At 36.4% G+C, this 26432-nt stretch overlaps 2 protein-coding genes across 2 annotated transcripts in view; both read left to right on the top strand.

Moving 5' to 3' along the window:
• The first annotated feature begins 1229 nt into the window (after positions 1-1229).
• On the top strand, positions 1230-12191 carry LOC121369754 (serine/threonine-protein phosphatase 6 regulatory ankyrin repeat subunit C-like). Its single transcript, XM_041494812.1, has 5 exons — positions 1230-1477; positions 2059-2295; positions 3499-3573; positions 6545-6743; positions 12026-12191. The coding sequence occupies exons 1-5, from the start codon at positions 1237-1239 to the stop codon at positions 12189-12191; spliced, it is 918 nt and encodes a 305-aa protein (XP_041350746.1). The 5' UTR covers positions 1230-1236.
• A 1636-nt stretch (positions 12192-13827) lies between these two features.
• The window catches only part of LOC121370255 (putative uncharacterized protein DDB_G0271606), a 30459-nt gene continuing 17854 nt past the window's right edge, over positions 13828-26432 (top strand). Inside the window, exons 1-4 of the mRNA XM_041495379.1 lie at positions 13828-13990; positions 19229-20408; positions 21491-21549; positions 26329-26394. Of these exons, the coding sequence (XP_041351313.1) occupies positions 13979-13990; positions 19229-20408; positions 21491-21549; positions 26329-26394 (1317 nt within the window). The 5' untranslated portion in view covers positions 13828-13978. The remainder of the gene's footprint in view (positions 13991-19228; positions 20409-21490; positions 21550-26328; positions 26395-26432) is intronic.

The following is a 26432-nucleotide window of genomic DNA, read 5'->3' as shown; positions in this document are numbered from 1 at the left end:
ATTTGGCAGCAGTAGACTTGTTAACTAGCAGGGGCCTAATTCACAAAGGTCTCTTAGGCTCTGCTAGACAACATAGCATCCTCTTTGTAAGTCTCTTAGCACTGCACTGCAAAATCACAAAGCTGCAAGAGTTTAGTGAATTAGGCCCCTGAACAACAGTGGTGTGATGTCACTAATGATAGGTTTAGCACCAAGACATACACAATGACTTAACAAAAGAAGCGATATCTCCTCGGAGAATATCACAGGAGATATCGCGAATTGTAGTGCCAGCAATATCTCCTGCAAAAGCCTTTAATGGATGATAAACCAGTATACTAGTTTTAATTTATTTTGTTTTAAATAAAGCTAGTAATGATTCACATTAATTATATACACATCAGGGCTAGCTGTGGGTCAGAGAAAATGTTGCCAAGTTATCTATTAAACTTACAGAAACTCAGTTATTTTATAACAAAATATCAATTAATACTTGAAATTATTTTGCCAAATTAAAATAAAATTCGCAATTTTTTTTAAAATTTGCAATTGGCAAATTTTGCAAGTGCCAGAGTTAGCCCTGCACATAATAATAACTGTTTTACGGTAATAGTTCTGAGCCATTGACAGTAAGATGACTTCTTGGCATTTTGTTTCTTCCGCCTACAAGAAATGTGAATTATACATAAGGTTGGAAATATATGTTTTTTTTGTAAATATTTTATGAAATACATGGTACATGAAGTTTCCATGACCAGGTGACAATATGTCTCTTAAACTGCAATGAAACTCTAAACTATAGTCTGTCCCATCCTCCTACAAATATGTTTTTTTGTGAATAATTTCAGTTTGGTTTGATGTAAGAAGAAAAGTAAAAGTGTTTTGGAAATAACAACAAAAAAACCTATTTGTGTCTGCAAGTTACAAAACAGTCAGCTCAGAAATAAATAACTTATAGTAAATTACATAGTGTGAAAAAAGACACCACTAGAGCGTCATTGATTTATTAATTATCGGCTATTGGATTTGGTAACTTTGACATATAGTCATAAAGAGGAAACCCACCTACATTTTTCCATTAATAGCAAGGTGAGAGCCAGTACCGAGCTGCGAACCCAGTACCTACCAGTCTTCAGCCATCTATCCATCCATCCATCCATCCATTTATTCATTCATTCATTGTTTTGGATTTTTGAAAATTATTATTATTTATTTATTATTTTATTTTATTTTATACTATAGGCTTCTGTCTCGTCAATGGACAAGTGTGGAAGAACAGCTTTGCATCACTGTGTAGAAAACACCAACACAGACTGTGCCGACTTTCTCCTGAAGAAGGACACTTCGCTGCTGAACACTCCCGACAACGAGGGTCTCACTCCGCTGCACATGAGCGCCATCACGGGGAACGAGGCCATGCTGCACCTGCTGCTCAAGAAGGGAGCTAACCTCACATGTCTCGACGAGGAGAAACACACCGTGGTGCACTGGGCAACAGGTTCGCCACTTTGGGTCTCACGCTAGGTGTTTTTTTCATGTAGACCAGCATTCAGATATTATCCTACATAGTAGTATTTTAACCACAGCCCTACCAGACCACCCCCTCACATTTTTTTTTAACTTAATTTTTTAACTGGTATGCACTGGGCTACAGGTTTGTTACTTTGGGTCTCTCATCAGTATTTTAGTTTTTGTTACATACATATATATATCAGCATACTAAGTTTATTTTGGTTAAGAACACCACTAAAGAACATTGATTTATTGATCAATGGCTGTTGAGTGTCAAACATTTGGTGATTTGACATAAAGTCTTAGAGAGAAAATCTGCTAAAAAAATTTTGTTAGTAGCAAGGGATCTTTTATGTGGACCCCCCACAGACAGGATAGCACATACCACAGCCTTTGATATACCAGTTGTAGAGCACTGGCTGGAACGAAAAATAGCCCAATTGGCCCACTGATGGGGATCAATCTCAAACAGAGTGTACATGAAGCGAGCGCTTTATCACTGGGCTACATCCCACCGTTTTTCTAATTAGACCAGGATATAGATATTATTCTGCTGTGTATTTCCAGTCAGTGGACAAACCGAGATCCTAGATCTTCTCATAGAGCATGGTGCAGAGTTGTCTACCCCTGACAGTCACCTTGCCTACCCCATCCACTACGCTGCCCAGATGGCGGGTAGGAGATCTCGACCACCAGTAGATGGAAATCAGGGCACGATTCTCAAACAGCTGCTAGATCTCAAGGTCGACATGTCCGTCATGGATAAAGATGGCAGACAGCCATTGCTATGGGCTGCCAGTGCAGGTAATGCTAGGCTCAGGCTACCAACTGCCATGGCACAGTTGGCCATCTTGTCCAGTGGCTAGTCTGAGCACTTTTGCAACTCGATTTCCATCGTATACAACTCCTACAACTGATTAGTGCACCCGTCGTAAGTTGAGAGTTGGGGAAATTGCAATGCATTTGTTGAGTTGGCAAACTTCGTCCTGACAGTTGACAGTCTGAACCTAGTATTAAAGAAAGAAAAATTATTTTTGTTGATTATTGTTTTCAAATAAAACTAACAAGTGACTAATGTGTAATTATCTGTTTAATTACAATCTTTCTATCATAGCATTTATTTGACTTGGATCTCATCAATTTAAAAGGTGGTGTTTGTTTACAAAATTTATGTTAAATTTATTAATGAAATTATTAAGATCTCAAACATTAATACCATTCTCATTTTGTCAGAATTTGTACCCACAACAAGCATGTTTGAACCTAAAATGGATGTAACCATGTTGAACCAGTTTTACTGACCTACCAATGATTATTGAAGGACTGTTCTGTACTGAGTTTTGTAACACTGCTTTTGATTTAATTTCTGATTTCTGCTTTATATACATGTACATGGTGTACTGTGATTATTGAAGAACTCAGTCTATATTGAGTTTTGTAACACTGCTTTTGATTTAATTTCTGATTTCTGCTTTATATACATGTACATGGTGTACTGTGATTATTGAAGAACTCAGTCTATATTGAGTTTTGTAACACTGCTTTTGATTTAATTTCTGATTTCTGCTTTATATACATGTACATGGTGTACTGTGATTATTGAAGAACTCAGTCTATATTGAGTTTTGTAACACTGCTTTTGATTTAATTTCTGATTTCTGCTTTATATACATGTACATGGTGTACTGTGATTATTGAAGAACTCAGTCTATATTGAGTTTTCTACCAGTAATAACGGTTCTGATTCAATTTCTGATTTATGTTTTTTTTTAAAGTGTACACTGTAACTAATTACTGAAGGGCTCTGTCTATATTGAGAGTTGTAATACTGGTTCTGATTTAATTTCTGATTTCTGCTTTATATACATGTACATGGTGTACTGTGATTATTGAAGAACTCAGTCTATATTGAGTTTTCTACCAGTAATACCAGTTCTGATTTAATTTCTGATTTGTGCTTTATACTGAGGCCACTGTAGCTGTGTATTCTGTTCTGTGTTTTGTCAGGAAATGTTGATGCCTGTAAGACTCTGGTGCAAGCAGGTGCTGATGTTGAAGCTAAAGACAAGGATGGACTCACTGGTATGTTTAATCATTTTTGTAATTTTGGCAAAGTTAACAGCCGAGATATATACATATTACTTTTCTGGCGATAACATCAGCAAGGCTACCTCTGGGTGATCATAAAACCATCAGGTCTTCTCAGAAGGCTGTGCCAGAAATATAAAGTGTTTGAAAATCAATAGCCGATGATTTATTAATCAATGATGCATGGTCGGTCTTGGATCAATCCCTGTCAGTGGACTCAGTGGGCTATTTCTCGTTCCAGCCAGTGCACGACGGGTATATCAAACACTGTGCTATGTACTATTCTGTCTGTGAAATGGTGTATATAAAAGAGCCCTTGCTACTAATGACATCCAGTAGCCGATGATTAATAAATCAATGTGCTCCAGTGGTGTCGTTAAACAAAACTGTCTTGGGAGAGTGGCAGTCCTCCTATAGGTAGTGCAGGAAGGATGAAATAGTCTTGTGTCATGCTCGCATCAGTCATACATACTTGACCCATTCATTTATTTTGAAGAACGATCCTCCACCTCAGTGTGACCACTGTCTGTGTACTCTGACGGTACGCCACATTTTGGTGGAGTGTAAGCATCTGACAGAAACTAGAAAAGATATATTTGGTCAACAAAATCCAGAACCTTTATTACAATTTTTATGTGATACTGACTTTTATTCTAAATTTTAATATTATCTATCTGTCATATTTGTATTTCTGCACAGTTCTTTACACTGTGTTTTAATGTAACTGTTGAATTTTTATATTGATGTTGATTGTCACTTTCTTTCTTTGCATTTACCATAGTTTGACACCTAATGCCGTTGTATTTGTTGTGCTGGGGTGTCGTTAAACATATAATCTATTCTATTAAACAAAACAAACTTTAACTAGTGGTGTCATTCAACAAAACAAATTTAAACTTTTTATTAGTTTTATTAGAAAACACTTTCTTGAGTACAAGGTTTTGAGAATGATGATAAACAGAATGTGAGTTTTTGTTTCTTTCTTCAGTACAAGGTTTTGAGAATGATGATAAACAGAATGTGAGTTTTTGTTTCTTTCTTCAGTACAAGGTTTTGAGAATGATGATAAACAGAATGTGAGTTTTTGTTTCTTTCTTGAGTACAAGGTTTTGAGAATGATGATAAACAGAATGTGAGTTTTTGTTTCTTGAGTACAAGGTTTTGAGAATGATGATATACAGAATGTGAGTTTTTGTTTCTTGAGTACAAGGTTTTGAGAATGATTATAAACAGAATGTGAGTTTTTGTTTCTTTCTTGAGTACAAGGTTTTGAGAATGATGATATACAGAATGTGAGTTTTTGTTTCTTGAGTACAAGGTTTTGAGAATGATGATATACAGAATGTGAGTTTTTGTTTCTTTCTTGAGTACAAGGTTTTGAGAATGATGATAAACAGAATGTGAGTTTTTGTTTCTTGAGTACAAGGTTTTGAGAATTATGATATACAGAATGTGAGTTTTTGTTTTTTTCTTGAGTACAAGGTTTTGAGAATGATGATAAACAGTATGTGAGTTTTTGTTTCTTTCTTGAGTACAAGGTTTTGAGAATGATGATAAACAGAATGTGAGTTTTTGTTTCTTTCTTGAGTACAAGGTTTTGAGAATGATGATATACAGAATGTGAGTTTTTGTTTCTTTCTTGAGTACAAGGTTTTGAGAATGATGATATACAGAATGTGAGCTTTTGTTTCTTTCTTGAGTACAAGGTTTTGAGAATGATTATATACAGAATGTGAGTTTTTGTTTCTTTCTTGAGTACAAGGTTTTGAGAATGATGATATATAGAATGTGAGTTTTTGTTTCTTTCTTGAGTACAAGGTTTTGAGAATGATGATATACAGAATGTGAGTTTTTGTTTCTTGAGTACAAGGTTTTGAGAATGATGATATACAGAATGTGAGTTTTTGTTTCTTTCTTGAGTACAAGGTTTTGAGAATGATGATAAACAGAATGTGAGTTTTTGTTTCTTTCTTGAGTACAAGGTTTTGAGAATGATGATAAACAGAATGTGAGTTTTTGTTTCTTTCTTGAGTACAAGGTTTTGAGAATGATTATATACAGAATGTGAGTTTTTGTTTCTTTCTTGAGTACAAGGTTTTGAGAATGATGATATATAGAATGTGAGTTTTTGTTTCTTTCTTGAGTACAAGGTTTTGAGAATGATGATAAACAGAATGTGAGTTTTTGTTTCTTGAGTACAAGGTTTTGAGAATGATGATATACAGAATGTGAGTTTTTGTTTCTTTCTTGAGTACAAGGTTTTGAGAATTATGATAAACAGAATGTGAGTTTTTGTTTCTTGAGTACAAGGTTTTGAGAATTATGATATACAGAATGTGAGTTTTTGTTTCTTTCTTGAGTACAAGGTTTTGAGAATGATGATAAACAGTATGTGAGTTTTTGTTTCTTTCTTGAGTACAAGGTTTTGAGAATGATGATATACAGAATGTGAGTTTTTGTTTCTTTCTTGAGTACAATGTTTTGAGAATGATGATATAAAGAATGTGAGTTTTTGTTTCTTTCTTGAGTACAAGGTTTTGAGAATGATGATAAACAGAATGTGAGTTTTTGTTTCTTTCTTGAGTACAAGGTTTTGAGAATGATGATATACAGAATGTGAGTTTTTGTTTCTTTCTTGAGTACAAGGTTTTGAGAATGATTATATACAGAATGTGAGTTTTTGTTTCTTTCTTGAGTACAAGGTTTTGAGAATGATGATATACAGAATGTGAGTTTTTGTTTCTTTCTTGAGTACAAGGTTTTGAGAATGATGATAAACAGAATGTGAGTTTTTGTTTCTTGAGTACAAGGTTTTGAGAATGATGATATACAGAATGTGAGTTTTTGTTTCTTTCTTGAGTACAAGGTTTTGAGAATGATGATAAACAGAATGTGAGTTTTTGTTTCTTTCTTGAGTACAAGGTTTTGAGAATGATGATATACAGAATGTGAGTTTTTGTTTCAGCGTTACACTGTGCGGCTAGTCGGGGTCACACGTCGGTGATTGAGGAGTTGGTGAGTCAATGCAGCGCTAACATCGACGCAGTGGATAAAAACATGTGTACCCCGCTCTTCTACGCGATAACGCTGGGCAACATCGACAGTGTCAAGATGCTCATACAGCTCGGTGCAAACACCTCACACTGCGACAACAAAGGAAGATCGTAAGTCAGCCATCTTTACATATGTCAGGGGAGATAATTTGATAGTCAATATGGTGGTTCTTAACTTCTTCACCAGCCTCGGTGGTGTCATGGTTAAACCATCATAGGACATAAGGCTGGTAGCTACAGGGTTCGCAGCTCAGTACCGGTTCCCACCCAGAGTGAATTGTAACGATTCAATGGGTATGTGTAAGGCCAATACACTTTCTCTCTCACTAACCACTAACAATCAACAACTTACCCACTGTCCTGGACAGACAGCCCAGATAGCTGAGGTGTATGCCCAGGACATCGTGCTTGAACCTTAAGTGTATATAAGCATGGAAAAAAGTTAAATGAAATGAAATGAACTTCTTCGCTGTTAACGATATTCCGTATTTTGTTTTCAACACCACTGGATGTAAAACAGTTGATAATTCTGACATATAGTCTTCAGAGAAAACCTATATTTTTCACTTAGCAGCAACAGATCCATTGTCCCACAAACAGGACAGTACATGCCACAGCCTTTGATATATGATACCAGTTACTGGGAATTGTTTGGGATTGGGGGGGAAAATCAGTGGGTCTACCGTGAAAGTTTGATGAGTTTAATGTGACTCTGTATTCAGTTTTTGTTTAAAACTAGTTTGTATATGAGCTCGGTCTGTGTTGCAGGGGTGGGGAAAAATTAAATTGTCAATCGGTCCCACGTGATGTCATCATTCATCCAAGTAAGCCAGCAATAAGTATATATTATTTTCCAATACAAAATACCTGGTAAGCCACCATTGTAAATGTGGCTACAAAACAAGTCAAAATAACTATCATGTTTTGTCCATGCATTAACCTACGTACTGATATAATAAATGGAGTGTTTTCTTAGTTAATTAGTCTATAGTTTAGTTGCCTCCATCTGTGATTCCTGATTGGTAGGTGTATATTTGGTAGATAACCAGACAAGGCAATTAATTACCGCCATCTGGACACAAACATACATATGTATCAGTATTATTAACATCACAGTGATTATGAAATTACCTGCCATTCCCTAAAATTCTCTCAAATGGTAATGGACATTATCAGCCGTCCGGCTTTATTACTGTAAATAATTCTGTAAAACTCTTGATATGGTAGACTAAAATCATAGAACTGACCAATTACGTAGTCCCAAAGAAAAGGAAATTATCGCTTGGGTATCGTGAGTGGTCGTTTTTTGCTCCAAAGTACCCTACCAATAGGCCTCATAATATGCTTTTTTTTTCTTTGGATTTTTTAAGAGAGAAAAATACTATAACCCTATTTCATTCTGTTGATCTAAATTGAAATATATTTAGCTGAATAGTTTATTATATTGTCCAGTCATTTATGTTGTTTTACAAATTTGGTTGATCAAAGCGAAGCGTAATGTTATACATTACTGTGTTTGTTTACACTTTGAATACAGGAGTTGGTAGGAGCTGATGTCACTACCTTCCAAACTAGAGTACCAGACGTGATGTAAATGAAACAAAATGGCTACAGGAATAATCATGTTTTTTTTATTAACTCTAAAATTACGCGTTTTTCATTTCTTAAAATGTGAGTATGTGTTAGTGGTCCAGGTATGCATCTTTCCAACACACAAGGCTCATGTTGACTTGAGTTCTCTTTTAAGTTCTGTACAGTATTTCTGCATGTTGCCCAGTGGCAGAGAGCCCATGGAAAGTGTGATGTGTCATAGTTTCAATTCCCATTCCAACCAGTCATCCATAACTGCTGTCAATCAATCATTCAACCATTTGACTCATGCTTACAGCCATTGAAGATTTAAGCACGACTGTCTTTGGCACATCTCTTCAATTCCCGACTGGATGTGTCCAATACATGGGGGTTTCTGTTGTATGAAAGGTCATTCTATGTACTATCCTATTTGTTGACGAGAGAATGTGTCCTGCAGCCTCTGTATTGACGATTATAGTGACCAATTAAAGCAAAGTATGCTACTAGCAGGATATTGCTAGTCATGTGACCTAAACCTGACTCGTAGCCCAGTGGTAAAGCGCTTGCTTGATGCATGGTCAGTTTGGGATCGATCCCCGTCAGTGGACCCATTGGGCTATCTCTCACTCCAGCCAGTGCCCCAGGACTGGTACATCAAAGGCCATGGCATGTGCTATCCTGTCTATGGGATGGAGCATATCAATATCTTTGTGGTCCTTAACCATATGTCTGATGCCATATAACTGTAAATGAAATGTGTTGAGTGCGTCGTTAAATAAAACATTTCCTTCCTAAATCTGACTAGACTCAGGTGCTTTGGACTATATTTTCAGTACTGTAGTTTAATTATTGATATCATTAATTTTAATACAGTATATGGATTGGTGTTGGTGTGGCAATGAAAAAAAATGTAGATACATACTTATTTATTTATGAATTAAATGTGAAAACCTAGATTTTCATGCAGGAAATTCGTCTTACAAGGAATAATGTCATAAATCTTGCTTGACATCAATCATACTGTAAGACTTACTTGTGTAGAGTGATCCTAAGAAATCTGGAGCAGGACGTAGCCCAGTGGTAAAGTGCTTTCTTGATACGAGGTCATTGTAGGATCAATCCCGTCCATGGATCCATTAAACTATTTCTCATTTCACTCGGTGCTCCATGGCAAGTTTAACAAGTATGTACTATCCTGTCTGGGATAGTGCATATAAATAATTGCTTGCTGCTAATTAATTGAAAAGGGTAGCCCATGGAGTGGTAGCAACAAGTTTCCTCTCTAATTACTTCTCTGGTCCTTAACTATATATGTCTGATGCAATAGTAAAACCATAGTTAAAAATGTGTTGAGTGTATCGTTGAATAATACATTTCTTCCATCCATCTGCATCAGTGTGTCTGAAAAATTAGGACTAAATATGATTTCTATATTTTTATTGATTTCATGGAGTTCTCCATAAAGCCAGTAATGTTTGGCAAGAGGTTTTCACCTGCCGTAAATATTAAATACATCATAAATACTCAGTCTATGTAGGATTTTATTCCAAGCACACCGAAGATGACCAGATATACTCAGTCTGTTTTGATGTATATATATACTCAGTCTGTATAGAAATTTTCATTACTTCTCCTTAGAACATTTCATATGTACCACAATGTTTAATCATTCATTTCATTTCAACTTATTTTCGTGCTTATGTCCAATTAAGCTTCAAGCACGCTGTCCTGGGCACACACCTCAGCTATCTAGGCTGTCTGTCCAGGACAGTGGGTTAGTGGTTAATGGTTAGTCAGAGAGAAGAGAGTGTATAGTGGTCTTACCCATTGAGTCGTTAAAACTTGCTCTGAGTGGGAGCTGGTATTGGGCTGCGAACTCTATACCTACCAGTTTTATGTTGATGGCTTAACAATGACACTACCGAGGCTGGTTTGTTTGATCAAAGATGACAATATTTTGATTTATGTTTGCTGTATGTACCTGTAAGGCAGACTGGACTGTCTGCATGTTGCTGCACATTAGCTCCAGGGCTTGAAATAGTGGCCTGCAAAAACCAGTCAGTGGTTTAAACCTAGCAGGTGAAATAAGAAATTCACCTGTTAAAATTATTTTAAAAACTGCAGGTCATTTTCCAAGAGAAGGATGTATTTACGATCATCTCATCTTCTATTTCGCTGAGTCTGATCTTGTGATTGTTATATTTTAATTGTATAATGCTCTAAAATACATCTCAGAAGAGGTCCTAATTTTGCACACACCGTCCCAAACCTTCCACTCACCCCATGCTGGCCTATTTCTCATTCCAGCCAGTGCATCACAACTGGTATATCAAAGGCTGTGGTATGTACTACCATGTCTGTGGGATAGTGTATATAAAAGATCCCTTGCTGCTAATCGTAAAGAGTAGCCCATGGAGTATCGACAACGGGTTTCCTTTTTTAATATCTGTGTGGTCCTTAACCATATGTCCAACGCCATATAACCGTAAATAAAATGTGTTGCGTGCATCATTAAATAAAACATTCCCTTCCTTCCCATGCTGGCCATATTTCGTTTTGCCTACTACTTTACCAAATTAACAACAGGCCATATTTTACTTCCTATTTCGAGCTGTGATATTAATGAACTGGGAGAAGCCATAATATTAGGGTTACCTTTTAGTTTCTTTCTTATGTGGAAGTGCAATATATTTTAACATGCTTATATACCACTAAGGTTTCAAGCATGTCTGTCCTGGGTCCCGTCTCTGGATAGCCAAAGGCCCGACCCAGGAAAGAAAATATTACAGGGACAATTTTGATTTTTACAGCCAAACATTTATTGGGGACTTTACATAAGTTTTGTGCGCATTCCAAATATAACTATTATAATAAAAATACTCATTAATTGTGTCGCATTTAAGCCCTTGTGGAAGGGGAAATAGAGGATGGTAAGGGGGGAAGCTGGGCCCCAGCCACAGAAAGTTTATTATTTTCTTTCTTATACTGGGGTTTAACCCTAGCACTGCACAGGCCAAACAGATGGCAATGAATTGAAACAAATTATGAACTGGGAGGAGTTATGATTGCCCATTGATAGAAATACCAATAAAGAGAAGCAGTGACATGGAACTTCAGTGATGCTGACGAAATGGGTGGAGACTTTAAAGCTTCATTGGTTAGTCAGCTGACCATGACTGATGGAATCGTAATTGGCTCAAATTGTTCTCTGTTTGTCACTGTATAGAGATACCATGCTGTGGTTCGGAAATGGCTAAATAATCTGACACATTCTAAGATATTTACATTAAAGGTAAACGCACTGGTGATCAAAAGAAGTGAAGCATAGAGTAGTCATAAAAATAACCAGGGTTTTTTAATATGTATAGACCAGAGAATATTATTCATTAATGCTCCGAGTCCAAAGTCTTGCATTATTAGATCACGTATACAAATCTTTCACTTCTCTTTTATGCTACAGATTAACTTTTTTCCCCTATATATATATAGATATACAGATTTTTTTTGGCAGTGTATATACATATATACTTTTTTCACTATCTGTAGTTGTCCATTTCTATTGCAGTCTAAACCACCAATAGATTAAGCTACTGCATTTTTGCTCCACTTGCCTGTTGCCAGGACCAATACGACAATGCCGTACTATCTTCGTCACATTATTAATGTGTTCTCCATTCAGATGTTATTTCACTCCGTGTATTGATACATGACAAATGACAGGTTCTGTATGTTTAAGCTGTGTGAAATGGGCCTATAGAGAAAGTTGGTTGGAGTGGAGACAGAGAGTAGTCATGTTCATGTTGGTATTGTTTTGGTTACAGGCCGGCCCACTGTGCTGCCATTCAGGGCTCTCAGGAAACTCTCGTTCTACTACAAAGGAAGAACGTAGATTTGTGGTTGCCTAGTAAGCAAGGAGACTACCCAATCCATGAAGCAGCCCTCGGGGGACACGAAGGCAAGTTGTTGTTTAGCATTGTGTTAAAATGATAAAATTAATCTTTTAAACCTATTATTAAAATTTGGATATGGAGATATTTTAAAATTGAATTTATTGTTTAACATCTTTTTAAAAATGGACAGAGTCATGTTTGCAAGGTTCAAATTTTGCCATATTTGCTCTCCTTTCTTGTTGTGCCCCAAAAATCAGATATTGTCAATGGTAAGAAAAATGTTGTTATACCTTACCGTAACTGGTTTGCCACCATGCCCTTCCCACAGAAAATAAGTTGCCTTAGTGCTCCTCTTTTAAAGATAAAGTTTGCCTTAATACTCTAATGGGTGTTTTTTATTATATTAAACTGAAGGCAACATTCACCCTGGCACCAAAAAATTAAAAGGCAAACGTATTTGTAAATAAATATGTATACATAGCCTTTTTTCTTTTTTCTTTTTTTTGGGGGGTGTCTTTTACATGGCTTTTTTGTTGTAAATGGGCATTGAAGCAAGCTGTACAAATGTATTTTGTTACTAGTAATTGAATTTTTTTTTTTTTTTTAATGGGTACAAAGGCAAGTTGGCAGCATTTTGAAACTTGATTTTGTGTTAACTTGTTTTTCAAACTAGATGTGGAATGTAGTTGGTATAGAAATATGTAGAGGTTTTTGTTAATAGAAATTTCTGTGTCATTAAAAACAAAATTACGGTATATGTGAATGCTAGTAAGTACATATATATATGTATATTGTAAATACCTATATTGTAAATATTAAATGTACAATATAGGTATTTTGTTACTTTTAATTTGTGATTAAACGGTGGTACATAATATGTAGGTACAGCACTTGGTGAACTAAAATTCAAAGTTCAGGTAAAGTTCTGGTTTCAGTATGCAGCATAAGCTTTTTTTCTTTAATACACAGTGATTTCCTTCTTTCTATGTGTACCTGTTAAAGACAGATTTTCCATATCTTCATCTTATGTCGTTTCATATGTCCTGACTATAATTTCTATATTTCCACCTGTATACTGTACTTTTCATATATCCATCTTTCACACTGTACTTTACAAATTTCTGTCTTTCATACTACATGTGTAATATACTTTCATAGTTTTATCCATATTTCCTCTTTTTTTTTATTAAATATTTTTTAATTCTATACTTTCCATACTTTCATCTTCATACTGTATGAACTGGCCTCGGTGGCATTGTGGTTAGGCCATCGGTCTATAGGCTGGTAGGTAATGGGTTCAGATCCCAGTTGAGGCATGGGATTTTTAATCCAGATACCGACTCCAAACCCTGAGTGAGTGCTCCGCAAGGTTCAGTGGGTAGGTGTAAACCACTTGCACCGACCAGTGATCCATAACTGGTTCAACTAAGGCCATGGTTTGTGCTATCCTGCCTGTGGGAAGCGCAAATAAAAGATCCCTTGCTGCTAATCGGAAAGAGTAGCCCATGTAGTGACAACAGCGGGTTTCCTCTAAAAAATCTGTGTGGTCCTTAACCATATGTCTGACGCCATATAACCGTAAATAAAATGTGTTGAGTGCGTCGTTAAATAAAACATTTCTTTCTTTCTTTCATACTGTATGTTTTATATATTGATTTTTCATACTACTTTTTCCATATTTCCATATTTTCCATACATGTCTTGATTAGTCATTATATTTCTGTTGTAGGAATAGTGAAGTTCTTGCTGGGTTTACGGAGCCGGTCTGAAGTTGTGAAGCTTGCTAATCACGATGGCCGGAACTGTCTGCATATAGCAGCACTATTAAACAACTTAAATCTATGTCAGCTGCTGCTTGATTCTGGGGCAGATGTCAATGCTATTATGAGACACAAGGTGAGAGCAGTTCCAGATTTATGTTGAGCTTATTTCAAACAAAATGTTTGCCGTATGTTAACAGGTTCATAAAAATCAACCCAGTTTACTTTTCACCAAATATTGTTGGCCATAATTTCTTTTACTTCTTTAGGCCCAAGGCACACCAAAGCTGGGTCTAATGCTAGGTTAAATGCTAGGGTAAGACTGTCAACTACCTGCAGAAAGTTGTGTTGTAATTTCCACAACTCCTGACTTACGATGGGTGCACTCAGATTAACAACTAATATGACGAGAATCGAGTTGTAAGAGCACTCCGACTAGTGACTAGACAGTCATAGAAGTCATATATGGGACATTGTTTATTGTAAATACCATATATCTTCGCCTATAAGTCAAATGTTTTTCACCAAAAAATTATTTTATAACTTGGGGGGTCGACTTATAAGAGGGTATAAGAGGGTACAAAAATTTCATCCAAAAATATTACCGTTTTGGGGATTATTTTACAAGTTTTATTGTTGAATTATGCCCTGTATTTATACTCATATATGTTAATTTGACAAATTTATTTTTTATAACCTATTTTTTTGGCATTAGACTGGTTTTAGTTAGTGGAAAAGGCAACATGTAACTAAACCAACTTCTCTCTCACTAGCCTCTAGCAACTAACCAATGACAGGCAGACAGCCCAGGTAATGGAGGTGTGTGCCCAGGTAGCTCAGGCACTTGAACCTTAATTGGATATAAGCACGAACATAAATATAAATAAACAAGGTTGAAAAACAATATGCTGAGATATTGCTAAACTAACATTCCTTTCCTTTTAAAGTTCACTTGTAACAGTTGAAGAAAAAATTTGAGTTGTCCTGGGAGATTATCGTTCACTTGTTATCAGCTTTACCAGTAGTTTTGTTTATTTGTGCTTGACATTTCTGACTATAAAGATTAAATCGTAGAATGATCAAAAGATTAAAAGCAAAGTTTAGAGAAACAAAACTGCATGTAGAGACCCATTCAGTTAGGAAATTAGTCTTGGTTTGACCACAGGTAAACAGAGAGAATGTTATTGTCTGTTGGGAAAAAATAATTGCAGGCTTTCAAGGTTCACTAAGGAATTCATACTTTCAGTGTAAAATTATCACGTAAGTATGGATTACATTAATAAGGATTGTTACACCATATGGACATTGTTCAAAGATTTGATAACGAGGAACATGATGACAAAAGGTGGATAAATAGAAGGGTATTTTTGTCATTCGTAAAGGACAAATTGATAATAGAATATAGTTATATAATAGTCCGTCCCACAGAGAACGTCTTTTTTTCATGTTATGGAATTTACTACAACTTATTTATTTCTGAGCCAATTAATTTGTACATTGCACATAAATATAGTATATTTATGTTATTTTTAAAACACTATTACTTTTCGTCTTATGTAAAACCAAACCGAAATTATTTACAAAAAACCTTTTCATAGAATGATGGGACAGACTATAAATGTACTCACTTTGATAATATTAAGTCATACAAAATCTTACCTGAAGCAAGGGGCTAGTGGTAGAGTGCTCACATGATGCACGATCAGTCTGAGATTGATCTCTGTCAGTGGCCCATTTGGTTATTTCTCGTTCCAGCCAGTGCATCATGACTGGTATATCAAAGGCTGTGATATGTGTTATCCTGTCTGTGTGGGATGGTACATATAAAAAATCTCTTGCTGCTAATGAAAAATGTAGTGGGATTCCTCTCTCAGACTATATGTCAGTGTTACCCAATGTTTGATATCCAATAGCCGATGATTAATAAATCAATGTGCTCTAGTGGTGTTGTTAAACCAAACCAACTTTAACTGTAACTTCACCTGAAGCAGCAGTACATACAGCATGTTATGTAACAGTCATTGAAAAAGAGAGCATTTTTCATATGCACGGACACGTTTCACAGTATTCTACATGATTCAAATTGAAATTAGCAAATAAATGAAAATGGATCAAAGACATAAAAATAAATAGACAAGTGAACAAAGGGTTGACATGTATAGAACATTGCTTTGATATCAATGTCAGTCAGTTTTTACTTAATAATCAGTTATAATTCAATACTAACTTTCTGTTGCTGCCTTTTTGTGTTCTGGGGCAGGAAGTAGTCCAGTGGTACAGCGCTCACTCTATGCACGGTCGGTGTGGGATCGTGTGGGATCGATCCCCGTCGGTGGGCCCATTGGGCTATTTCTCGTTCCAGCCAGTGCACCACAACTGGTACATAAAAGGCTGTGGTATGTACTACCCTGTCTGTGGGATGGTGCATATAAAAGATCCCTTGCTGCTAATCGAAAAGAGTAGCCCATGAAGTGGCTACAGTGGGTTTCCATTCTCAATATCTGTGTGGTCCTTAACCATATGTCTGACGCCATATAACCATAAATAAAATGTTTGAGTGCGTCATTAAATAAAACATTTCCTTGTTTCTTTTTTGTGTCCTTCTTCTGAACATTAGTAATCAAACACTCAAAATGGTACAAATGTAATTGCTCTGCGATATTTCACTTTATTACATACCTATTCAATCTTACTATAGTGATAAAGGCATTTTGAAACTGTGATAAATCTATTTATATATATGTGCGATCTGAACCAGAACTTTTAAATGTGGAATTCCTTTTTCTTTTTACTGTAGTTAGCACTTTTTATTTACTGATGTCATATATGTTTTACAAATTACGTCATATTGTATTTGAAACATTACACAAGTCTGCTGTAGAGTATGATTCTTAACGTTAAATGAATCCATGATAGGAGTTTTTATCATAGATTTAACAAAGTGTTGTTATGATGTTAAATTAAAAACCATTTTTGTAAAACATAAAAGAAGGTATATAATAAATACAGAACTTCACATACATTGTTTTCGCTTCCTATTTATTACACTCGTTTATTTTGTGAAAGAACATACCACTCGACAGCTATGCGATCTCGTGGTATATATTCTTGCACAAAATAAACTGCAATAAATAGTAACTGAAAACAACGTATTTTAAGTTCTGTATTTTTATTACCTCATGCATATTCTACTTGACTTCCGAATAGTTAATGTTACGTCATGTGTAATTCCATTTGAGATCATATTGCACTGCTCGGCATCCAGCCTCGGACAATATTTTTGTTATGCTCCATAAAATATCATATTAGTCATAACTCAATGCCATGATTGTATAGGTAGTACTAAACTACCAGCTGGGTCAAAGTTCGAGGTGCACCCAACTTTAAATAGAGCAGTTAACACCATAAGTCCTGTGATTGGTGATAAATGTGAATGTGTTAGTTGTAAAAAGAATTAGTTTCATCTGCGCAAAACATTTAAGCAATTGTATTTCATCTAGTACCACTTTGTCAAGTAGCCTTATGCTTGAAACTTGTATGGGATACCTGTAAAAAAAAAAAGTACTCAAATTTTGTGCGGAACTAGGGTAGTCATAGGCACTACCCGTTATCTCTGAAATGAGCAGCTTGACCCACATTTTTTTCTGATTCACTTTAAGGGTGATGGGTGGTAGTATTTATATCTGTGGTGGTTATGTCAATTGAAACACTGCAGATAGGAGTTTTAGCCAATTACTTTACTATTGTCATTTGTGGGATTTGATTTGGTAGTATACACCCTATAGTATACATAGTGAATCTGTAGCCTATGTAATGGTAGCAAGTTTCCTGTCTCTATACAATCAGTTGAGTGCTCACTTGAGGTGCTTGTGTTGCAGGATCAAACCACCTTGGTGGATCCATTCTGCTGATTGGGGTTTTTCTTATTCCAACCAGTGCACCACTAGTGGTATGTGCTTTCCTGTCTGTGGGAAAGTGCATATAAAAGATCCCTTGCTGCATTGGAAAATATAGCTGGTTTCCTCTGATGACTATGAGTCAGAATTACCAGATGTTTGACATCCATTAGCCGATGGTTGGTTAATCAATGTGCTCCAGTGGTGTTGTTAAACAAAACAAACTTCTTACTGTCTCTAGCTATCTCTCAAACAACAGGGCTTCTAGAATTTTATAAAAATCCACTAGCCATGGGATCAATGATTTTAAAAATGTACTAGCCATGATTAAAAATGTACTAGCCCTACTTTAAATAAATTCAATTTTACTAATTGTAATAATCAGATATGTCAACTAAAGAGGGAGATTGAGCTTAAAAATCCTTAGATGGGGTAGAAAGACAGGGCAAGATATTCATATTTACAAAATATGTAAATGCAGCATTTGACAAGGTTTTTTTTCCACTAGCCATCGGTCTAGTTATAGTAATTATTTACTAGCCCAACACTGAATATCACTAGCCATGGGAGTGGGGCTACCATAATCTAGAAGCCCTGAACAAGTGTTGAAATAACCTGAACCATGTGACAGACACCAAATCTACTGAAGTGTCATTAAATAAATATTCTTTTACATATTACAATGTTTGGGAGGTAAATAACGGGTAGGTGGGGCGGAATCTAACTCAGTTTGTAAAGCACTCATCTCAGCTGCTTAGGTTCTAGGATCAAATCCTCTCGGTGGACACATGCTCTAATGGGTTTTTTCCCCATCCCAAACAGGAAGGAAGGAAATGTTTTAGTTAACGACGCGCTCAACACATTTTATTTACGGTTATGTGGCATCGGATCACAAACAGTGCCTCACAAATGATATATCCAAGGCTATGGTTTGTATGTCCTGTCTGTGAGAAAAGAAGAAATGTTTCATTTAATGATGCATGCACTCAACAAATTTTAATTTACAGTTATATGGTGTTGAACATATGGTTAAGGACCACACAGATAAGTCTGTGGGAAAGTGCATATAAAAGATACCTTTCTATTAACAGGGCTCGAAACTCACCAAAAAATATTTTGGCCCAAAAAATAATAATGGATGTTGGCAAATTACAGTAAACGAACCATGAACAACGAGCAAGATTTTAATAGTGGCTCATGTTATAGTTCTGAAAGAAAATTGCCCAAGTAATATTATTTGGGCAACTAACGCCATTATTTTTAATATTTAAGTTGCTCAAACAGGACGTTGGTCGCATTTGGCGACCTGGCCACAGACTGTTTTGAGCCCTATAATAATGTGGAAAATGTAGCTTGTTTCCTCCAAGACTGTATGTGACAGTTATTAAAGGTTTCACATGTTTCCAGTAGATGATGATTAATAAAGTCAGTGTTCTCCAGTAGTGTCATTAAACAAAAACAAATGTTTTAACTTTCAGGGTAAATATTACACTCCTCTGGATGTTGCCACTTTGAAGGGTCACAAGGAAGTGGAGCTGCATTTGATCTATAACGGTGGCAGAACAGGATGCTTCATCACAAACGATGCCGCCATCATCATTCAGAGAAACTTCAAACTCAGAAAGAAGTTTCTGAGGCCAAATTCCCCGAAGGTTCGTGTCCGGTTGACCACACCAACTCCTGTGAATGATTCCGAGCAGGAGCAAGATAAAAACGGTGACAATAACAATGACTCTGGTAAAATAGAAGATAAAAGAGAATCCAAAGACAGTGCTTCTTCACACATTTGTCATAACAGTGTTCACGTTGTAATTAATTTACCTGATCAGAAGCAAGACCTTGATGAAGAATCAGACAATAAAAATAACAGTAAAAGAGACAATAAAAATTACAGTAAAATAGACAATAAAAATTATGACAAAACGGACAATAAAATTGACAATGACACAGCCTTTAAAAACTTTGATGAAACGGACCATAAAAGCAAGAATGGTTACGCATATGTTCCGTCAAGACTAGTGAGAAATGATACAAATAAAGGCTGTGGTTGTATGTGTGTTCCCTCCAAACCTGCAGGAAGCAGCACAGACAAACCTGGTAAACATCCAAACAAAACCAGCATGGGTACGCAGCCAACAAAACAACGAGCTGAAGTTAAGTTTGAAAATTCCCCCAGACACCAGACGACAGATCACAGAATGACCATAAATAAGGAAAACAATTCTGAGAAACAGCATCAACAAAAGCAGCAGCAGCATCAACATCAGCAGCAGCACCACTACAAGCAGCAGCAGCACCAGCTTCAACAGCAGCAGAAGCAGCAACAGTATCATCAGCAGCAACAAGCTTATTCCAAACCTGTTTCTATGCAGAATGGCTACATCAAAGGGGATGTTAACAGAAATGCTGTCCCAGAGGGTAAGAGTCATCAGACAGAGTTAAGTCTCCACATCAAGAAGCCGCTACTGAGGATGGGCAAGAGCCGGCGAGACATCGCGTCCGATGTCCAGGCGAGCGTGCGGCGGTTCGAGGTGGAGCGGCAGGCCGTGCGCGACTACCACCAGCTCAAGAGGGCCCAGATGTACACGGGACCTCTGTACGACATCGAGCTGGTCAACAAGATGGTCGATAAGTATCACACGGAGGATCTACATTCAAGTAAGAGTCACGGTTTAGAAGGGAGGGGTGAGGACTTTAGAAGGTAGGGGGTGGGGACCTCTGTACGACATCAAACTGGTCAACAAGATGGTCGATAAGTATCACACAGAAAGAAAGAAAGAAAGAAACATTTTTATTTAACGACGCACTCAATACATTTTATTTACGGTTATATGGCATCAGACATGGTCAATGACCACACAGATTTTGAGAGGAAACCCGCTGTCGCCACTACATGGGCTACTCTTTCCGATTAGCAGCAAGGGATCTTTTATTTGTACTTCCCACAGGCAGGATAGCACAAACCATGGCCTTTGTTTAACCAGTTATGGATCACTGGTCGGTGCAAGTGGTTTACACCTATCCATTGAGCCTTGCGGAGCAAGTATCACACAGAAGATCTACATTCAAGAAAGAGGCCAGGTTTAGAAGGGAGGGGCGGGGACTTTAGAAGGGATGGAGTGGGGACTTCAGAAGGGAGGGGTGGGGACTTTAGAAGGAAGGGGTGGAAACCTCAGAAGGGATGGGGTGGGAACCTTAGAAGGGAGGGGTGAGGAAATTAGAAGGGATGGGGTGGGGACCTTAGAAGGGATGGGTGGGGACCTTAGGAGGGGTGGGGACTTTAGAAGGGAGGGGGGGGGGACCTCTGTACGACATCAAACTGATCAACAAGATGGTCGACAAGTATCACACAGAGGATCTACACTCAAATAAGAGGCCGGGTTTAGAATGGAGAGGTGGGTTTGAGAGGGTGTAGCTTCTCTCTGTGTGTGTGTGTGTGTGTGTGTGTGTGTGTGTGTGTGTATTGTATGTATGTATGTGTCTGTTGTGTGTTGTGTTTGTGTGTGTGTGTGTTGAGTGTGTGTTTGTTACGTGTGTGTGTGTGTTGTGTGATTTTGTGTGTGTGTGTTGTGTGTGTGTTGTGTGTCTATAGTCTATTCATATATCAATTGTAAAGTATAAACACTGTATGTGTACATGCAGACAAACTTTCTACATAGTAATTGACATTTTGTGTAACCAGGAGTCAAGCTTTTACTTGTACAAATATTGTGATTGCTGATTTGTAAATCTGTTTTTAGATGCATACCAGAGTAGTGGTCACAGTGAAAAGAACTTTTCAGAAACAAGTGAATCTATGGTAAGAATCTAGAATCTAGCTGTTACCAGTGAATTTATTATAGAAATTTAGAATTTAGCTGTTACCAATGAATTTATTATAGAAATCTAGAATCTAGCTGTTACCAGTGAATTCATTATAGAAATCTAGAATCTAGCTGTTACCAGTGAATTCATTATAGAAATCTAGAATCTAGCTGTTACCAGTGAATTCATTATAGAAATCTAGAATATAGCTGTTAAGTAAATCTAAATTAAGAATCTAAAATCTAGTTTTTCAAGTGAATATAGAAAGAATAGAGACTCTAGCTGTTAAAGATGATTCTACAGTAAAAATATAGAATCTAGTTCTTATATCATATGTGAATCTACAGTGAGAATCATTGTTTATCAAGGCACATTAGTTTTAATGAATGAATGAATGAATGAATGAAATTTTAACAACACCCCAGCACAAAAATACACATCGGCCATTGGGTGCCATAAAAAGGTAGTAGTTTTAATGTGAAAAACAGGTGTAAAATTGACAGTATAATTACTTTTAAATCTTAATTATATTTTTAAAAAAGTAACTTAGTTATGGGATGTTTTAGCTTACAAGCTTTCTAACATTATATGCTTTGCGTGCATGGTTTGAAAATGGCAACTAAAAAACCATTAGCCTACCAATTAGCCCTTGCAAGAAAATATTATTTCTATACATGTGAAAATGTATTCATTATTTGGCATGCACTCCCAAATAATGATATTTAATTCAATAAAGCATTGAAGAATCTACCCCCCACCCCCACCCACCACCACTTTTCTTAATTCATTTTCATTAAAGGGTCAACATTTTCAACATTGCATTTGAATGTTAAAAAATTGCATTCCACTATCCTGGCAGTTCTCAAGGGGTTTAAGAAGTCCCTGTTTAGAATACAATTCTCACATCCCCTCCCCTCGGAAATCCTCGACCTGCCGTTGTAAAGCCTGAGATCAGATAGGGCCTTAGAAAGATTAAATTAGCCACGACACTGATAACATACATGTATATGTTTGTAATGATAAAAGCCATTCAATCAGCCCACAGCAGTTGGTCTATAGGTGGCTTGTACCTGAGTAATGTAAGAGGTTCACGACGACAGCGACTAGCGGGAACCTGTAATGTAAGAGGTTCACCATTATTGTGAAGCCATTGACTGTTCCACTCCACCACAGAATACACATTAATACATCTAATGTATCTACCAGCTAGCCACTTGTTACTGGAATCTCCTGACTTAAATACTATACCTGTCTGTTGTCTGTGACCGCAAGCGTGACTTCTCATTTGTTTGTGAATATTTTAATGGAATTTTGATCAATAATGTTAGATATTTTTCGACGAAAAAAAAGCATGAAAATGAAAATGCTATAATAGGAAAATTTTACATTTTTGGTGAGTACCGTATGTTTTTTGTTTAGTTTTGTTAACAGTGTTCTTATTTATTAAGTATGAAATGTTGCTGCATGGAGACATATATATATATATATTTAACTTTGTTAAATATAAAGATTATTGTGTGTGTTGCATGTAGTTATGAATATATCTTACAGTGCATGCTATAGTGGCATACTTACATATCCAGGGCCAGATTTTTTTTGGGGGGTGGGGGGCCGGGGGGTAGAGCTAAGGGAAAATGGACATGTGGACCAACTCATAAAAAGGGCAATTAAAAAAAAAAAAAAAAACATAAAAAAAGAGGCACTTAAATATATTTAGGGGCAACAAGTTCTTTGGTATCTCCCCCATCCACCACCCTCGCTAGATCCGCCTCTGATATCTGAATAGATTTGATTGATTGCAAACCAGGCTATAGTCAAGTACCTAGATTTTTTTATGTTGATATATGCAGTATAAAGTTGATTATGTAATTTATTCCAATCTCTTTCATTCACGTTTTTTTCATAGCTATAACACATTGACAGTTACCTGCTTAAGTATTGTTGTAATGATCAAGCCCTGTATGTTTCACAATGTAGTACAGCAGTGGTGACATGAGTTTGCATGCTTTACCATATGAGAATGCTGAATACAGGCAAACATTTTCCAGTAAATATTTTTCAAAATCTAAATATTTAGTTTTAAAACTGTTTGATCTGCCTCACAACTGGTGTATCAAAGGGCTGTGGTATGTAATGTTGTGGGGATGTGCATATAAAAGATCCTTCAATATTGTTACAGATCTCACCATTAAAAACTTCCAAACTTAGATTATGAAGTACCATTTAAGATATTATTACATACCCATTTAATCTTACTATAGTAATACAGGTACGAGTACTTTATCAACGTGCCTATACAGGGCTAGCTCTGAGTGACCAAATTTTTTTTCCAAATTGTCTATTAAACTTCCAAAATTGCAGAAATCGACTTTTAAAAAAAAAAAATATTCAATTATTACATGAAATTATTTTGCCAAATTAAAATAAAATTTGCCAACTACTTTCAAAATTCGCAGTTGGCGAATTTGGCAAATGCCAGAGCTAGCCCTGCCTATCCAAGAGGTTCAGACGTGTCTGTCCCATGCCTGGTCTCTGGCAGGGCCAGTTGCTGGGCGTCACGTGCAAGGTATTCAATTTAAGGGGTCAATTTTGTATAGTTTATAAAGAAAAATGAGGACAAAATTTTTATGGTGTCATCAAAAGAATAAAACTGCCCCCAAAAAATTCTAATATTTTTATTTATTACATGCCAATTTTAAATGAAAATGTTATTTATATAAAAATAAACTAAGTAAACTAAGAAGCCTAACAGGATTGGTAGGAGATAGTTGGGCTTTGAGCCAAGGAAAGATTATTAATATTGATATTATTCCCAGGGGCATGTCGGTCCTCAAATGCTTCAGTGTGGCGGATTATTGGGGGAGGGGAGGGGGAGGCTAGTCAGCCCTAGCTAAATCTATGGTCAAAACCACCTATGTCTAATACCCCCTAAAATACCAGCCTCCACCATATAGTAATAAAAACAATAAAAAAATATTTTATTGAACATGTGTCACAAAATATCTTGCATGCATAGTATGTGTTCACTCGAATGATGTCATGTCCTTAGCTAGGAATGATATCATTTTCCTAGCCAGTGTGCTCTAAAGATCAGTTAAAGTTAACAACACCACTGGAGCACATTGATTATTTAATCATCAGCTAATGGATGTCAAACATTTGGTAATTCTGACTCGTCTTCATCAGAGGAAACCCGCTACATTTTTCCTTATGCAGCAAGGGATCTTTTATATGCACTTTCCCATGGACAGGAATGCACATACCACAGCCTTTGACCAGTTGTGGTGCACTGATGTCAGAATTCTGTAATGTTTGCCATTTGTTTTTTTGTATATATATATAAGTTTTCAAACACTAATTCATATTAATGAATGGACTCAGGACTTAGATGGGTGATAGAAGGTGCTGTAGGGATTAATTATTAAGATCGATGACCATTAGTTGACTCATAGTGGATTTTTTTCTTTTTTCCAGTTCCAACCATTGCTCCAAAGTTAATTTTGGATTATATTTGATCATTGAAATACTACTATGATATCCTCAAAAATGTAAATACATATACTACAATTAAATAGCTTCAAGAAAATTGGAAGATTCACTGATTGTTTTTATATTAAAACTAAGTGCCAGGTTCTGCACAAAAATTATTATACTAATTTAAATGGTAGCCTGCACATATCTGGCATATATTATCTATTTATCATTTTATTATAGTAAATATTCATTTCACACATTTCTCACAAATGGCAAGCATGGCGTTATTCAGTACATCAATGACTGTTTGGGGCAGAACATAGCCCAGTGGTAAAGGACTCGTCTGATGCGCAGTCAGTCTAGAATCAATTCCTGTCAGTTATTGGTCTATATATCATTCCAGTCAGTGCACCATGACTGGTATATCAAAGGTTTTGGTATGTGCTATCCTGTCTGTGGAATGGCGCATATAAAAGATCCCTTGCTACTAATGAAAAAATGTAGCAGGTTTCCTCTCTAAGAACATATGTCAAAATCACCAAATGATTAACAAATGAATGTGCTCTACTGGTGTAGTTAAACAAAACAAACTAACACTGAATGTTTGGTACATTTTCTACTTTGACTCGGATAAGTTTGTTTGTTTAACGACACCACAGTGATTAACTAATCATCGGCTATTGGATGTCAAACATTTAGTACTTCTGACTCGTAGCATTGTACGTAACAAGTTCAGAGGAAACCCGTTATATTTTGTCTAATAGCACAAGGGATCTTTTATATGCAGTTTCCCAAGGACAGGAAAGCACATACCACTGCATTTGTCCAGTTGTGGTGCACTGGTTGGAATGAGAAAAAAAAAAACAATCAGCTGAATGGATCCACTGAGGTGGTTTGATCCTGTGACGCAAGCACCTCAAGCAAGCACTCAACCGACCAAGCTAAATCTCACCCCCTTGACTCAGATAAATACTATTTGGTATCGTGCTACCTTATCCTACAGGTAAAAAAAGGAGTGGCATTGTTTCTTCTTCTGTTGACGTAACAGCATTGTACATAACAAATTCTAACAATTTGGTGAACCAAATTGTTAAAACTCATGGCTCATTTGATCTGGATGTCAGTACGTCACAGCATTCATTAACAACTGACTGCAAGTGTTATCACAGATATCAAATGTGTTAATTAACTCAGTACGTCACGGAATTAATAAACAACTGACTGCAGTTATTATCACAGATATCAGAATGTGTTAATTAACTGTCGGTTCATTTGCTGAGCTTGGTGTTTTTCCTTGTAGAATGACCATCAAAAGAATCCGGACGAAATCTCTCAAGACATGACCAGCTTAAGTGACCATCAAGAAGTAAGTGTAGAGATCATTATAGATTTTTTAAAACAGAA

This window comes from Gigantopelta aegis, chromosome 4 (genome assembly GCF_016097555.1).
Source record: "Gigantopelta aegis isolate Gae_Host chromosome 4, Gae_host_genome, whole genome shotgun sequence".
In the NCBI taxonomy this organism is placed as follows: domain Eukaryota; kingdom Metazoa; phylum Mollusca; class Gastropoda; order Neomphalida; family Peltospiridae; genus Gigantopelta; species Gigantopelta aegis.
This window is presented reverse-complemented; position numbering and strand designations above follow the sequence as displayed.